This window comes from Lepidochelys olivacea (assembly GCF_965140295.1).
Source record: "Lepidochelys olivacea isolate rLepOli2 genome assembly, chromosome: 12".
Taxonomy (NCBI): Eukaryota; Metazoa; Chordata; order Testudines; family Cheloniidae; genus Lepidochelys; species Lepidochelys olivacea.
This window is the reverse complement of record NC_140422.1, coordinates 32,734,235-32,751,948: the sequence shown is the minus strand read 5'-3', so window position 1 is coordinate 32,751,948 and position 17,714 is coordinate 32,734,235. Positions and strand designations below refer to the sequence as shown.

Here is a 17,714-nt window from a genome sequence, read left to right as displayed (position 1 = left end):
TCATTAAAGCACTACTGCAAAATAATGCAGCATTTTAAGTGTAGACTTGCCCTTAGTCACCAGGAGCCAATTTGGGATTTTAGATGCACATGTCCTTGAGGGCAGGCACTGGCCCTACAGGTGGTTAATAACAATGTGTGAATGACTTTGATAAGTTTCTGAATCTGCCAATCTGACCGTCTTTCCTTACAAGTGAATTATCCGGTAATCAAGGGACCTGATGGAAAGCATATATCCAACTGTCAGCAATTAGACTTTAAATTGAAATATCAATCAGTTTAGAGAGGAAAATTAAAATTATAGCAGCTTTTTCAAATTCAAAGACCTTGGGATCTCAAGTCCAGAATCCTAGTAACACACACACAACCTTTCAGGAAGAGGACAGTGTAGTGTATGCCCCACATTATGATCCATCAGAACGCGCTGGTTCCAGTGGCACTTACGCTAGCGACGGGACATACAAAGAGACATCACTGTGTGTCAGAGTTTGAGGATTACATTCCTGACATGTAATACTATTTTACAGTCTGGCCCATTAAGAACAGGGATCTTCCTGGCCATCAACCAAACACAGAAACCAACTGGGGGATCAGTTCAAGAGGTTAAGAAAAACAAAACAAAACAAAAACAACAATGAGGCTTCAGACAATGAATCTGTTCTTAGTACCTTGCAGAAGAATTCACAGAGGTCAGGCGGAGGGTGATTGTTTTCCAGCAAAGGTGCAATTGCCTTGAAAATAAAAAGTTAGCATACTTCAATTTGACTTCATCACACAGGCCAGCCCTAATAAAAGAATGTGAGTGAATATATTTTAAAATTCTTTAAAACAGAGACCTGGATAAGAAGGTGACTGTAAATTTAGTCTAATGCAGTGTTGTTGTAGCAGCATTGGTCCCAGGATATTAGAGAGAGACAAGGTGGGTGAGGTAATATCTTTTACAATAAAACACAACATGGTAAGTATCGACATTATAGATAGCATTACGATAAAAGATACTACCTTTTCACCTTGTCTCTAAGTTTAATTGGACCCTCTCAGGATTAAGTCACATATTTAGGATTTTAGGGGGTTTTGTTCTGTTTTCTGGAACAAAATCTACCACCAGTAGAAATGTGGTTTGTTTTTTCCCAAGTGTTAATAAGGAAACTAGGGTTTGTTTTATTTTTAAATTATGGGCCTAAATTCATCCTTGTTATAAGCCCATAGGGCAAATTTTGCTTTCAGTTACGCCAGCGTAAATTCAAAAGTAACACCACTGAAGACAATAGGTTACTCCAGATTTTACACCAGCGTGAATGAGAGCAGAATTGGACTCACTGATTTCAGAGGTAGTTCATTAGGGATGAATCTGACTCATGATTACAGTGCCACTTTATGTAAAGGGTTCTAAAATATACTTAAACTCACACACGTTATGTCTTTCACGTTATAATTCATATAGTTCATGCTCGGACGTTACCACCCAGTACAAAACAGGCCCCGCTTGCGGGGAATGACTGATTTCCTTTCATTTTACCAAGATCACCACAATGACACTACTGTTTTTGTGGAACTACGCTCTATAAAAAACATGAGTCTAACTTTCCAAAAGTTCAGGTCAGCCTTTCTTTCTCCATCACTAAGCAACTTGATGTGGTTATGTACTGTAAATATATTACAAGTCATACCTGCCACTGTGAGTGTAATGAAATTATGTTGCTGCTGTCTCCTTTGTAAATTAGAAAGCAGTACTAGAACAATGCATTCTCTGTACATGGTGATGCCTTCAGGCTTTTTCAATCTTGGGATAAGGGATTCCAGTACCAGTTTAGAAAGTAAAACTCTTCAACAGAGCAGCTAGGGCATTTGTGTATTAAACTTCTGAACAACAGGCATTCTACCTGGATGGCATTTGGGGGTTTTGCTAATGCAGCCTGTTTGGTTTTCTTTTTTTTTTAAATCTTCCCACAGGAGATCAGTTCAAATTAGCCCATCAAAATCACCATGAATCACAACACCCACTCAGCCATAGGAGAAGATTAACATGAATTTCTGGAATGAAAACCAAGCACATCTGCAAAGAGCTGCCTAGATTTTACATAACAGTGGAGCAGCTAAAGCTGGCTATTGTGCAATTCCCCTCCCTACAGCTGTTTATTTCTTCACTGGTCATGGCCCTATAGCAATATATTCTTACTACAGTACTATAAAAATGGTGCACTCTTGCTGTAATATTCAGCTGGACTATAATATCCTTGCTACATATTCAACAGTTAACTACATTAAGGACTCTACCTGAATTTATCTTTATAATAATTTGCTATAGCATCCATCCTCCTCCATCCCTCTGATAAACTGTATTACAAAGTCACGGTGAGGGTTTTATGCCTGCCTGTTGACAGAGAGGTTATCAGATCATAGCAGTTGAAGATGGAATTGCTGTTTGGTGGCTTGCATCAAATAAGCTTTGTCATCTCAGTCCAGACCCTAGTGTACAGATGTCCACTTCACAAAGAGACAACCAGAATTGGCAGTCTCAGAGAGGCTGAGATCTGACTGGGCCATGGAGATTCTCCAGTCAGTGATCTCTCTGGAACAAGGACAGTGTGGGGGAAGCCTGCATTCCTCTGCTCAACCTATGCCTGTCCTGTGGATAAAGAGAGAGCTTTGCTCTGCAGGGCTGCCCATCTGTTACCTTTCACCAGAACTAAATTCACATACATTCCACACAGACCCCCCACTCCACCCCAAAAGAGATGGATCTAAACCAGGCAGAGAAATGGTTTGTTACTCTCCGGCAATTTGGAATGAGAATCAGGCTGTTAGCTAAATCTAGGGCAAGGCACATGGCTTTATCTATACAGGTAAATCACTGAGGCCACAAATATTTACAACAACAACCTACTACTACTAAGCAAATAAATAACAAGAATAATGCAAGGCTGCTGCTATATTTGCAAGGGGCTTTAAAAACCCAGAAACTGTATTTCTGTTAATAACTGAGGCACAATCTTCAGAATTGGATAAAAGTCAGAATAGTTGGGGTTTTTTATTTGTTTTTTTTTTAAAACACAAAGTTTATTTTCCCCTCCCCCAAATTACAATCATCACTGACTGGCAACAGGAAGTCTGAATTAACCTTAGCACTGAAGTAAAACGAAATCCATAGTGGACTTCAGAGCAAAGAGACTGCCACTTTAGAAACTTATCATAATGACTGATACCAGCTAAAGTGGAGTCCTGAGCAGGAGATGAGTGCAATTCACACCTAGTGGCAGCTACATTTTATGTCATGTTGTTTTGCAGGAAGATTCATGGATGGACATAATATGATCAGGTGGTGGTGAAGTACTAGATTAGATTACTAAGAAAATCTCCTAGAAATCGCCAGCAACTGAAATTAAATTACAATGAATGGGAAGCAATTTTTACCACTGATAAACTGTTAACATTTTATATTTGGTTGCATGGGGAGGAAGGCTACCTTTTGCTTCACTTATTTATATATCCAAATAAATGCACTGTAGGTAAATCAGAGAAAACTGAAGAAAGCATTTTCAGATCCACTCGTGTACATGGGTAAAAGCATACACACACATTCCCACATTTGCAAGGGCAAACACATGATCACACACCTTCCACAGTCTAGCCTGAGTGTGCACAAAAGTACAACAGCACACTAGCCCCTGAGAAAACCTTGGCACCCACAGGTTGCGAGGGGCCAAATTTGGCAGGTGCAGATGTTAACATTTGCACTGTGCAACCATGCAGTGAGACAATTCATTCTAAAAATTTCTACAGAGTTTTATACACATTAATCAGGGATCTTTTATTGTTATTTATACCAAACAGGAAAAAGGGGACAATAGAATTATGAAAAAGTGAATGGGTTAAACGGGTGTGACCCTGCACCCACTGAAGTCAATGGTAAAGCTGCCACTCATGTCAATGCGGCAGGAGCAAGCACTATAGAAGCCAAAACCAGGGCGAAATGAAGCTATCAGAAACACAGAGTGACCCCCAAAACTTGACATAAGGATACTCACCACAATAATGCTCTCATGGTCTTGAGTGGTTAAGTTGGTGTTCTGAAAAGGTTGAACAGAAGAAATCAATGAGCTAACCTTATTTTGAAACTGACACGATCAATGCACACACCTCAGCCAATGCAAATGAACAAGGACCAGGGTCCAATTCTGCAATCACTGACGAACAGGAATAAAATCAGGCTCTATTAAAACCATTCCTTTAATGCTATCATCTATGCTAAAACTATTCCTTTAATGCTAATACATCATCTACTATCAAGGACCATGCTCTCTTCCATTTCTCAAAAAGGGGTGCTCAGCACCTACAGAATCATGACCCCTGGATTTACAGCCAGGAAGTTTCTGCTAAATGTTGATGCTCCCTGAGATACCAATTAATGGGAAGACTGAACTAATGGGAGGTATTTCTTAAAAAATGCTTTCTAAATTTCATGCTTTCAATTCCACAGACTGAGTTAATAAAAGGTTTTCCTTGCCGCTCTCTGCCATGGCTGGAGGACGAACTGTAGCAGTTTGCCTGTAATTCCTGCCTACTAACATGGAGCCAAATATACCCCCAGCATATACCATATAGCAGCTCTTAAGTCAACTGAGCTGCATCAATTTACTCCAATACACTATTTCCCTATGTTCTCTGTGTTCCACAAGGCGCTATGAGGTTACAATAGCGCCGCAATCTTAGTGCACCAAAGGAAAAGCAGCTCTTTTTCTCCTCATCACAGATGAGCACAAAAATGCAGCCTGCCCTTCACACCCTTTACCCAACAGATACAAAATTTTGATATGCATCACATTTCATTTTTGTAGTGGAACTGAAACAACCAGAGAACAGGTGCTAAGAGTAAGAAGGAAACCCATTTCAAAGTGAGCAACAGATTAAATACAGCACCAAATGCTAGCAAATAAAAATGGGGACAAATGATATCAAACCTGCCCAGAAGTGGACCATCTATTTGACACAGATATGGGGGAGGCTAAAACCTCTGATATCTCCATTTGAAATTGCAATAAGAAAAGAGCTGCTTATTAGACGTATCAGTGTTCACATCCCACTGATCCATTGTGAGAATGATATAGTCTATTACATACATATAGAGCCCAGCTAGGAACCCAATGAAGTCACTGGGAGTTTTGCCATTAACTTCAATGGGCTATGGATCAGACCCATAATGAATGAGTTATCGACTATGAACACCTAGGTAGTGGGCCACTGAAATCAAAAGGAATTACAGTGCATATTCGAGGGCAGACTTTTGAACCCAAGTTACAAGTTTGGGATGGGGACAGGCTGTTAAATGTTTGGTTTCTTCCAAAGAGAAGGCAACAAGATGGGAACATCCTCATGATCTTACCTCCGAGAGCAGCTTTGAGACAATTTCCAGCGGTGCTTGATGGATGGAATCATCCTGTAGTGGAGAGTTTAGCGCCATGTCCACCAGTGTCCTAATCTCCTTCAAAACAACCTCCCAACGGCTTGGGTTACTAAGCACTTTCTTGTACTTGTAAATCTTTTTCTGAAAGAAAATATAAACAACCATATAGATACCATTGTGAGACTGTCATGATAAGGAAACTGCAAAAAAAAAAAAAAAAGAGAGAGGCTTCCCTAAATCTATTTTAAAACTTCTTCACGTTTTCATCTTTTTCTTTGATGTGGGTTTTTCTTTTTTTGTTGTTTTTGTTTTTTAAAGAAAAATGCAGTGCTCAAGCTCTTTCAAGGGGGAAAAACAACCTCCATGTGTATAAATTTGTGGGTTCATAATTCCATAGAAGAAATAGGTTATGGCAGCCACATTTTTGCTTTGGTTTCAGATAGGGTTGCCAATTTTCTAATCACATAAAATCGAACACCCCTGCCCCAACCCTTCTCCAAGGCCCAGTGCCCGCTTGCTCCATCCCCGCTCCCTCTGTTGCTTGCTCTTGACTACCCTCACTCACTTTCATTAGGCTGGGGCAGGGGATTCAGGTACAGGGGGGAGATATGGGCTCTGGGCTGGGGGAGTGCGGGCTCTGGGCTGGGACCTGGGATGAGGGGTTTGGGGTGCAGGAGAGGGCTCTGGGTTGGGGCCATGGAGGGCGGCTCCGGATGGGGGCTCTGGGGTGGGGCCAGGGATGAGGGGTTTGAGGTGCAGGAGTGAGCTCAGGGGTGGGGCAAAGGGGTGGGGTCTGGGGTCCTGGCGGGGCTTACCAAGGCTCCCAGGAAGCGACTGCCATGTCCCTGCAGCCCCTAGGTGTATGGGCGGCCAGGGAGGCTCTGCGTGCTGCCCTCACACCCTCAGGTGCCGCCCCCGCAGCAGAAGTGCACAGAGGCCCCCTGGCTGCCCATGCGCCTGAGGGCCGCAAGGACCTGGTGGCCGCTTCTGGGAGCTGTACAGAGCTAGGGCAGGCAGGAAGCCTGTCTTAGCCCCGGGCCCCCACTGGCCGCCGACTAGACTTCTAATGGCCTGGTCAGCGTTGCCAACCAGAGCCGCCAGGGTCCCCTTCCAACCGGGCATTCTTGTTGAAAACCAGACGCCTGGCAACCCTAGTTTCAGAAGATGAACTATCTCTCACTGAAGTATGCCTCAAATCGTCCATATCTTGCAAATGCCCCACTCCTTGAAGCCCAGTGGAAGATAACAGCAATTGTACCCTTTTCAGAGACAAACGTCCTTTTGAATAAAATGTAAATAATTGCATTTAATTGCTAGGAATAGTAAAAAAAACCCTGCTATTGCTCTACATATGATTTTTTTTCCTCCACAGTCAAATGATGAACTATGATTCTAGAAAAATCTCAGCATTCTTCACTCAGAACTAGAATTGGTCAGAAAAACTTTGCCGGAACCATTTTCCATTGGAGACTATACTCCAGTTGAAGTCTAAACTCTTTACAAAAACGCGTGAATTTCTTTTTGGAGGGGGGGAAAAAAAGGGAGAAAAAGTTCCAGCAATGTCTAAACATCCCGTTTCAGTATTTTTAGAACAAACAGAATCATTTTTTCCTTTTGAAATGACTTTCCATTTTAAATATTTTTTATGACAGAATACAAAAAAGTAAAAATTGAAAGAAAGCATTTCAATATTGTCAAAATGAACCTTTTTCATCAACTCAAATCGAGAATTTTTCTGAAACTTTCTTTTGCAGAGAATTTCAAAATTTTGGAGGTTTCATTCCTGATGAAAACAAAATTTCATCAATCTTGAAATCCTTCATAACATGGCATTTCCATTCTCTGGCCCGGTCTAGTTAATACCTTAATCAATGGATTGTCCCTGTGGACTTTTATATTGTTCCTGGTAATCTCCACACACTTCCAAATCTACTAGTTTTACACACACACACACCACAGCTAGATCAGCAGAGGATCAACTCTTGCCTTCTGAATAGCTATGCTCCCATGAATGATTATAGCATAGACTGTGTTGTGTTCATATATGGTATTCTTTGGGGAAAACCCCACGCTCCAAAATCCCAAGATTTTGATAAAATTCTAAAAGCCTAACAAAATGATGAGGAGATTAAAATATCACCCCATGTCATCATGATGGATACCTCAGAAACCAATACCGATTAGCCCAGACAGACAATCCTCTATCTCCATTCCAATTCACAGGCCCAGAAAGAACACAGCCTGAGCTGACAACTGGAACCTAACTGCCACCCCCAGGAGTTTTTGCTATAAATCATTTTCCTTTTTCACTTATGTCTGTTTACAAATCTGATCCTGTGACTGAGGTGTTCAATGAAGTCCAGATACATTTTCCCTCTGGTTGGAGTAAACCACATGGACAGACAGTTCCTCAGTTTGTACACAAAACACAGAGTTACGCACACACACACTCTCACAAATGGACACGTACATTGAGCAGGTGCAACAGAGACCCTTTGAAAAATCACTCCCTTAACGCAGACTATGAATTTAACTCTGGTATGTAGGCTAGATATCAGCAACATAAATGTGATATCTAGACAACTCTCCAGCATTCTCGTTCAGAACTGCTTTGCTATGTGTTAATCAGCATTTTGCCCTTTCATTAATACAGTGCAGTCCTTCCAGAATCATCTGTAGCTATTTGCTTATTAATCACTTCTTTCCCGCTGTGGCATCAGCTTTCATGTTCAACACAAGAGCACAATCTGCCCCAATTGTAGCAGAATGCAAGGGGGGAAGAATAAAGAAGGGATAATACATCTCACATACCAAGTTTTGGCTCTTCACAATGATGAGTCACGGCATTAGTGCTCTATACGCAGGCTGATGAAGTATTCCAGTGAAGTGAGCTGTAGCTCACGAAAGCTTATGCTCAAATAAATTTGTTAGTCTCCAAGGTGCCACAAGTCCTCCTGTTCTTATTCCGAATCAGTGATTTAAATGCACTTTTCATTTTAATTAAATTTATACAAATGAACAAGCACAACAGCAGCCACTCTGGCTTGCAAAGCATTTTGAAGATATTGGAAAGTAAAAGAAACAGGAGAAAAAAACCCCACTCTGGATACTAAACGTATTTCAGATTTTAGAGCGGAGTAAATACCTTTAGGTTTGAAAGCTCTTTGGAGCAGCCCTTTAGGGCTTCTAAATTACAGAGCACATTGTCATCATTTAATTATTATCATTACAGTCTTTTTTAGGAAACATAACATGATGCTCCCATAGAGATTTTAATTTCACTTATTTATTTAATGGTTCTCTATAGTTTCTTTTTTGTTAGACTGGCTACAGCAGTGAATAAAATCTAATCTTTCTAGGCTGATCAATCAGCCTGATAACCCTAAACTACTAATTTCTGGCTAATTATGCACAGTGAGCAAAGCATCCTAAACAAAGCAAGCTTAGCAAAGAGTTTTCAACACTGACATTTTACACTTCTGTCCTAGGAAATAAGCAAATTAAATTCAAAGCAGAAACCAGAGGATGACAGAACAACAGAAAGCAACCAGCTGGGCCATCCCAAGCACCCACTCCTCCCCCAGCATTCGGCTCTTCTTCCCTTCATCACCCCCACTCAGACTGCTTACAGCAATGTGGCTTCAAAGGTGGGTGTTGCAGTCTGAAGGGGAGCGTACTGTTCGGCAGGATGACCTTACCATGCAAACCCTTCTGCAGCCGTCAAATTCTCCCGTGCAGATAGAAATAAATCAGAAATGGTTTCCATTCAGATGTGAAGCCGTATATAGGAGAAGAAAGAGGGAAATGAACATCCTGCCACGCAAGAGAGACCTACAACAATTGCTGCTGATGCCAGCCGGACAGTGATCAAAAGGAAGCTTCGAGGTTAGGCTACCTTTGCACACACGCTGTGGCAGCTGCAAGCAAAGAATCCAAAAGGGCTCTGTATCAGCTCCAGCTTTCCAGGACAAAGGGGTTTAATGTGCTCACATGACGCACTGCTGTCTTTAAACCATGTTAAAGGACTTCTGAATGATGGTGGGAAATAAAAAAAACACAGCATCCATGAGAGGCTTGAACTCTGCTACCCTGAACCTTTGTCCATGGTTACCCGGCTGCTTTTGTCAACATAATGCTATTTACTGTGGAGCAGCTCACTGAAAGCTTCAATTAAAGTCTGAAACCCATCAGCTGGTTACCAGAGCAATTTGGTTTGCATCAGCGAGCACTGGGCCAAAGCTAAGCCATCTGTCCTCTTACCTGCACCAGACTGGTGAGCAAGCGATAACTAACACTTGGGGGTGGGGAGGGGGAGGCTGTGGCCGAGGACCAAGAGTAGAGACAGGTCCATTTAAGGATGCAAAATGTGCATGTGTTTGGATGCAAAATGTGCCTCAAGTTAACAAACCCCCCTTGCAATTCAGATAATGTTAGTGTCACATTTAGGTAGTTTGTCCTCCCCGCCACGTGGCACGCCCCTTTAAGAGTTTGGGGGTGCCCTGATACATAAAAGCCTCAGGAGATATGGGGGGAGAAGAAAGGGGATCCCAAGAAGAAATAGCACTTAGAAGGAATCCTGTTACTGGGTCTTTAAGAGCCTGGAACCTCACAGAGAGGGCAGGGCAAGGATGCCCTCTCCCCCAGACAGTAAGGAATGAGCTGGGAGAAGGGGTCAGCGTCAATGCTGTCCCCTCCCTCATAGCAGGGCAGATGCCTGCTGACACTGTGGGGAGCAAGAAGGCTGCTGCGGGGTCCTGAGACTGCAGGAAGCAGACACCAGCAGAAGACTGCCATACCCACTAAGTCTGGGAATTAAGTAGTGCCAGCTGGGGGAGATACAGTGCCACCCAGCTCCAGGAGGAGAGCTGGTGCTCCTGCCATAAGGAGAAAGTGTGATGTACATTGCTACCCTGAACCAGGAGAACTGGGAACAACCTAGATGACAGGCTTCAGAGAAACCCCGGGAGCCAGAAGCACCTTTTGTTTACTTGGGACTTTTTGTTATGGCCCTTTTTGGTAAGAGGTAATAAACAAGCCCTATGAAGGGTATTATTCAATCACATGTCAAAAGAGCCTGAAATGGAGTTAAGGAGTACTTGTGGCACCTTAGAGACTAACAAATAAATTGGTTAGTCTCTAAGGTGCCACAAGTCCTCCTTTTCTTTTGACGGATACAGACTAACACAGCTGCTACTCTGAAACCTAAAATGGAGTTATTGACTTCCTGAGAAGGGAAACTGAGGGAGGGAGTACATGCAGCTCCATAGTAACTCAGCAGAAGGTACTGCAGGGCAGGCACGCCCTACGACTGCCCAATCCCGCAAAGCTTCATTGGCATGAGCAACTCTTCAAAGATAATGCAGCTGATAGTGTCAGTGAGGCTTTGCCGAGTGGGCCTGCGCTTTGCAGAACGTTTATGGATCCTCATCCTGAGCAAGGACCAATCCCCAGGTAGGCCAAAGCAGATGCCTTGTGGAAATAGCTGCACTATGTTGCCAGTCATGCAGGCAGATTCAGGTCTAGTCTGTCTAGGCTTTTCTACTGACCGTGTCACCATAGGATTTAGGCATAAAAAAAGAAAAATACATTCAGTAGAGATGTCCTCAAAAGAGATCACATCTCAGACGACGACACACACAAACACGCCACAGCAGACTGCCCTGTGACCTTGCTGGCTGTCGCCCAACCAGAACCACAAAGCTTTCTAATGCTATTCCAGAATTTTTCTGCAATGACTTTTTTTAATAAAGCTGTTACACTTAAAGTGGAAGTGGAGGGAAGCACAAGGAAGAAATAATGCTTTGCATTTATAGGGCACCTTTCTTCCAAGGATCTCAGATAAGTTCCATTAATGAAGCCTCATAGCCTCCCTCCCCTCCAAAAGCCCAGTAAACCTTTTTCCCATTTTACTGTCGGAGAAACTGATCCTCTCATAGGTTGTGTGACACACAGTGAATCTGTGGAAGAAGACACAGGACTAGAACCCATGACTTCTGATTCGGACTCTTCTTTTACCACCAGTAGAGCACACTTCCTCACACACAGAGAGCTGGGGAAAAAAGGTTCAGAATGGAAGAACGCAGGACAGAGAAGATTTAAAAAAAAATCCTATACATAATGAAGTTACATGCTCTGAGAGCCTAATCCTGCAGCCCTTGCTCACTGGAATACTCCCAGCCTCTGGTTGACAACAATGGGACCATTCACGTAAGTAAGCGCCGTAAGATCCGACTCTAAATGCACATAAATGAAAGGAATAATCTCTTCCTGGGGTTCTGATGTCACTACATCCCCCAAGGAGACATTACCCTTGATATGATGATTATGAGAAGATGTTGGTCTCCACTGTGCCCAAAATCCCATTCTGCTTGCTCACAGCTGTCGCAGTCCAGCAAACATTCTCAGTTCTTGACAGCCAATTTCCCTCAGGGACCTGAGGCATTTTTGTTTTCTTAATAAAGAATTTAAAAACAAAACAAACAAAAAAAAAACCCAACCCAACCCACAACCTAGAGTGTCTTGTTAAATTCTAGCACTCGGACTCCAGCCATTACAGGATTTCAGCTGGGATCATCTTTCCCCTCTCTCTGCTCGACTGCAGATGAGCTAATTGCTCATTTCTGCAGACGCACTAACAGTACTGCATGGCTTCCCCAAGGCTGCGTGCGCCAGAAATTACTGATTTATTGCTCAGCTGAGAAAGGCAGTTCCAGCAAATGGGAAAATGGCAAGCTCCTTCCCAGCTCACTGCAGGCCAGCGCTAAGCCAGGCAACGTTTACAGCTCTATTCTGACAACAAGATGGAACAGTTATAAACTGAGGCTGCGTTTGCAAGGTGCAAATGACTCAGGTTTGTGGAATGCACAACACAGAAACTGTCACACTGAATTAACCAATGGACCAACTTCTTAACAACTCCGTGTAAAGTGCTGCACAGATAAGTCATTTTATTTGTTTTACTAAACCCAAGAATGTATTCTTGAATGCCATCTATTGGCCCTTAATCTATTAACTAAATATATAAGCGTGTGTTTGTGTGTACACACACACACGTACGTAAGTACACGTACAGGCATAAAGCATCTAGTCCAGTATCCTGTCTCTGACAGTGGGTGACACCAGCTGCTTCAAAGGAAAGTGCAAGAAATTCTGTCATACGTAGTTAAGGCATAACCTGACCCTACGGAGACTTTCTTCCTGACCTCCAAGAGTTAGAGGTTGGCTTAAGCCATGGAGAGTGTTTTCTGGCAAACCTTTTTTTGCAAACAAAGCTCATATCAACAGCAGTTGCTGGCTCTAGTCCTGGGCCCTAATCCTGCAAAGGAATCTGCCTGCCTGGAGCCCATTCCAGTCAATGGAACAGTGCATGGGTACATATCCTTTTGCAAAATCAAGGCCTTATATACTGACATGACTGAAGCCGTAACCTTTTCGTAACTGTCTGGATGCCCTACCTATGATGCCCACGTGACTTATGGCTCTCTGGGGCAGCTCTGTTTGCATCAGCAACATCATTTAACACTTTGCTCCAAAACTTGAGTTTTCTTCATTTAAATTTTGCCCGATCCTAGCTGTGGAAGAATGCCAATTCCCACCCACCGAGTAGGAATGCATGCTCGGGGCAGGCTGGACAATGGTGACTAAATTCCCACAAATAACCAAATACCAAAGAAATGCGTCGGGGGAGAGAGGGGAACTTTTGGAGCTAGGGATTCCCTGAACCTCCCAAACTATTTCTTGAGGTTTGAAAAGCCAGTTTGGGTTTGTATAAAACGTTGTGTTCTTTTTCTCTCATGGTGAGTCCATTTTTTCAAAATCTTGATTTTAAACTTGATTAAAAAAGCGAGTCCTGATTATTTACATTATGAAGTTTGGGGCCCTGTTGTGTCAGGCACTGTACAAACACACACACACTGAAAGACGGTCCCTGCCCTGAACAGTTTATGTCTTCAACAGACAAAGGAAGGGGTGAAAAAACCAAGGCAGAGGGGTGGAGTGACTTGGCCACGGTGTCACAGTGAGTCAGTAGCAGAGCTGGGAACAGAACACAGGGCTCTTCCCTCCTAGGTCTGTGCTCTAGACACTGGACCATGTTGCCACTTTAGTCCTCTGCTCTGTATTAAGTACAAGAGAAGCCTCACACATCTGAGCTAGGATGGCAAAAGTGGGTGGGATATATATAGCATCTGCTGTATTTTCCCTTCAGAATCTCTCCCCTTATTCTTCCCCCATTTCTACCTAGTCTATCTGGATTTGTTTTCCACTATGCCCCCCTCTTCCCCTGTCTTTTCACTGGGCTGTTTCTTTCTTCCCCTCCCCCATTCTCTACTAAGCACATATTTATTACAAAAGCCCCCAAACTTCCAAAGCAGAACACTCCACCGAACACAATTCTCCCCCTGGGGAATGGATACACCACGACACACACAACACGTGTTAGTCACATTGCTTAATACTCTATGCTTGAGTACTACAGTGATGAGTGCGGCATAAGCACCTATACCAAATCCAACAGAACAAGAACCCGAGGAACATTTGAACCTGTGCTGAACTTCCAGAGCCATGAAGTTTACACAGGTTCAGCATGAGGGGAATGAGTTCAGCCTTGGCTAATAAACAAGCTGGACTATGAAACACATACTCCCCATTGACGTCAGGGCTCATCATTCCTTGAGATACTGTGCTGGAAAAATGAAAGAGCGAAGATGGTTTCCACTGCTGCTTAGGCCGATATAGACAAGAAAAGGAGACAGGAAAGGAGTGCTCACAAGGCAGCCCGACTGCCCGTCGCCATGCATCGTGCTGGCATGCAGGTAGCACTCTCACCAATCCATGTGCCCCTGGATGGCAGCTGAGTCCAAGTGCATCACAGCAGGGTTATGCTGAGGGAAGCTTAGTAACGACCTCACTACTTACAGAGTGATCACCCTCCTCCTTCACCCAGCAGTGGCTTCAGCTACTCAACCAATGGTGTGTCCTGTCCTCTCAGATGAAGCAAGGCTGCTCTGGGAACGAAGAAGCAGTGACCAAAAACCATCCATGGGAAACACACATAGAAAGTGACTAGATCACCTGTACAACAGCAAAACATCTGGGGGGCCAGTTCCTCTCTAGTGCCATTTGTGTAGGCTGTGACCACTCGAACCACTGTCTCCCACCTGTGCACCATAAGAATATATGCAGAACACTAACCTAATATTTCTGCTTTCTCCTGCGAGCAGTCCCTGATTGCTTCCCTGTTTCCCCCCTTGGGATCTCATCTGTCCTCTCATAAAGCCAGAGAATCATATCACCACTCATGTGCGCTCTGTGCAAACAATGGTATTTTACAAACAAACAGCATCCTTCTACCCATGGATCCGAAAGTGCTTTATAAGTTACAACCACAAAGGCCACCACCAGGCTGCAGCCACCTCTGCTGAAAAGATGGCAACCAACCTGTACGCAAGAGAATGGGAAGCAAGGGGAATTTAATACAAAGAGACAGAGGCCAAGAAAGAGTCCCATGGGGACTTTAAAGATCCATAAAGGACAAGCAGGATTTTGTTTTTTTATGGACTGTACTATGGTTTCATGTGAAAAGCCCTTACATTTGAAACTATTTGGGACACAATATTATAGACCTTGGAAAGTTGAAGTAAACTGCTACCTTGCTGGGATTTGAACGCATGTATTCTACCACTGGCCTCCAACCCTAGCAAACATTCCCTATTTTAACCTGAACTGATTTGATTCCACTCTGTCCAATACTAAAGTGTATTTTTAGCATGCTGCATTCAAAAACTCCAGTGTGGGGGGTCTGTATTGTACCTTCTCACTTCCATGTGTGGGAAAGCCCTCTGGCCAGTAAATCCCATGTAGCCTCATATGCGGTCCCCCTATCATGATGGAACAGAAACATAACTGGCAGATCCTGAGCCAGACCTCCCCGATCTGTGCATTCGAGATGCTATTCAGTAACCATCTAACACAGAAGGCCAATTGTGGCTCCAGCTGCACTTTGCATGGACTAATGCGGTTACTATCGTAATTAGACCTGTCCACAGGGGAGATGTTTTTTTGGCAGGGCTGACCTTGATGCATTCCCCGAAACCCTCCATCCCCGCTTCCATTTCCTTTTGGCAAATGCTCCCATTCTTCAGGCCTCAGTTCCAGCACGAGCTTTACACTTCAGGTTGGCAAAACATCAGCTTTCATCCTGCTCACAGCAACTGCTGTCCCATATTTTTCATATCACAGTGCCAAGCAAGATTTTGTTTTTTAACGTTGCTCTGGCTATGCGGAATTTCACTGCTACTGTGGAATATGTTTCTAGCAGAAACACAGAACCCCAGGGCTGCAATAACCATTCGCACTGGAACAGCTGGACCCTTGGGTTGCAAATTGCATGTAGTCTTTCCCATAAGAAAGTGACATTGACCATGTTTTCCCATATTTTTAAAATGAAAGACAGAGAGGGCCAGATTCACCAGTCCTATGGCAGCAGCCAAGGGTCAGACACACCTTGCAACATGAGTAGTTGGGTGGGGTTACTGCTGCTGTAACCCTCCCTTGGGGTTTTCAGGAGACGAGGGCAGCGTCAAGCTTATGGCCAGATCTCTGTGGAAAACCACCCCACAGAGGTTGCTGGATGCACAAAATCAGACCATCTCCCAGCCGTCCTGCCAAGCCCGCACCATCTGCTTTAAGGGCTGCACTGGCCTCCCAGAGTACATCTACACTCGCAGTGGTGTGCAGAGTGCAGACCCTGCATGCCCGGCTAGCATGGGTATAAATAACAGTGTCGATGGGGAGGCATGGTGCAGGTGAGCAGAGCGCCCTACGAGCCTGAACCCTAGGGTATGTACCCTGCACAGCTCTCTACACACCCACCACTACCCAGCTCTTTTTAGCAGTGTAGCATCCCGCTGCCTCGGCCTTTCCCTGCTGCCTGCTTGAACCTTTCACTCCCACATGTAGTTACACCTCGCAGCGAGCGTGGACGCGGCCTGCCTTGCACTGAGATGTGTACAGCTACATACACCGCACATGCCGTTGCAAGTGTAGACAAAGTCTTACTCATCCCAGTAGAGGGGAGGTTTCAACCACTTTCTGGCCCTGAAATCTCCTCCTGGGGCAGATCCCATTTCTGCCTACTGCAGGGTACTTTAACCTTCCTGTGAAGCACCTGGTGCTGCGCTAGGGTCCTCACAGGATACTGGACTAAATGGGTCATTGGTCTGATCCAGTCTGACACATCCTGTGTTTCCCTGATGGACTTCCCACCATTAGAGATGCTCTCTTATTGCCGCGCAGTGCCCACGTTCTAAGCTCTGGGCCAGTCACAGATGGACAGTTATGTACAGTAGCTAAAAAAGAGCTCAGACTATCAGCTAGGTATGTAAATTATATGTAAATTATAAATTACACCCAGATCAAGAGGTTCAACAGCATAAAGGCAATGCCTGGGAATGACAGTCTTCAAATAATACAACACAAGAGGCAGCGAGTTATGATGGAGTTACAGCACACGTCAGGAGGTGAACGCAGCAACTGTAACCAGAGAGGAGCAGTAACTCCAGCTGCCAGTACAGTCATACTGCTCCCCAGAATGGGAACTCACAACGCAAACAGCCCAATCCATAGAGAGACTGGGCACTACTGCCTGGGATCAGAACATAGCTGACACCAAGTCAAAGAGTGTCACTGGTATCCAACTTTCTAATGCCGCTTCATCATATCACACAGACGCTGGCGCTTGTGGAGTCTGGTTGGCGATGTACACCGGCTACCAGCCTGATGTGGGAATGAGGGACTTACACTCTAGAAAAAAGGCACAACATGGCCTGATCATTACTGCACTTTGACCAGTTTTTCCAAGTAGGAGACTGCATCCAGGCCACTGGGGAGCAAAGCCAGATAGCATCCCTGCTGCAGAGAAACCCATTGGCTCTGGCTTGCACACTTCAGATTCCACGCTGTGAGGTGGAATCCATTTGTCGCCTGGGAAACAGGATGCTGTGCCAACAGCAAGACTGCAAAATAGATGCCAATCATTCCAGGAGGCTAACGATTCAGATGGGAAATAAGACCCCCTCACCACCTGAGAAAGCTCCCTAAATTAGCACTAAGCGCTCTCTAATACTGCATATTTCGCTAACCGATAACAAGAGCCTCCTAAGGAGAATCAATGTCAGCGCTATTTCCTAGTCTAAAGGAGCATTGGGCAGATCAGGTGGCAGCCAGCAGCATGCAAAGCAGATATACAAAGATATACAAGCCAGATTTAAGGGACACACTTGTCACCCCCCTTTTTTTCCCTTTTACTCTCC

General features: G+C 44.2%; 1 protein-coding gene across 3 annotated transcripts in view; it reads right to left on the bottom strand.

Moving 5' to 3' along the window:
- Positions 1-17,714, bottom strand: part of CMIP (c-Maf inducing protein) — a 170,356-nt gene that overhangs the window by 36,864 nt on the left and 115,778 nt on the right. For 2 of the 3 annotated variants that reach the window (XM_084644733.1, XM_084644734.1), the window contains exons 4-6: positions 5,383-5,544; positions 4,028-4,069; positions 668-730 (exon numbers count right to left, since the gene is read on the bottom strand). In XM_084644733.1, the coding sequence (XP_084500859.1) occupies positions 668-730; positions 4,028-4,069; positions 5,383-5,544 (267 nt within the window). Of the gene's footprint in view, positions 1-667; positions 731-4,027; positions 4,070-5,382; positions 5,545-9,101; positions 9,301-17,714 lie in introns of those variants that run through there. The other variant, XM_084644735.1, reaches the window with a different exon arrangement.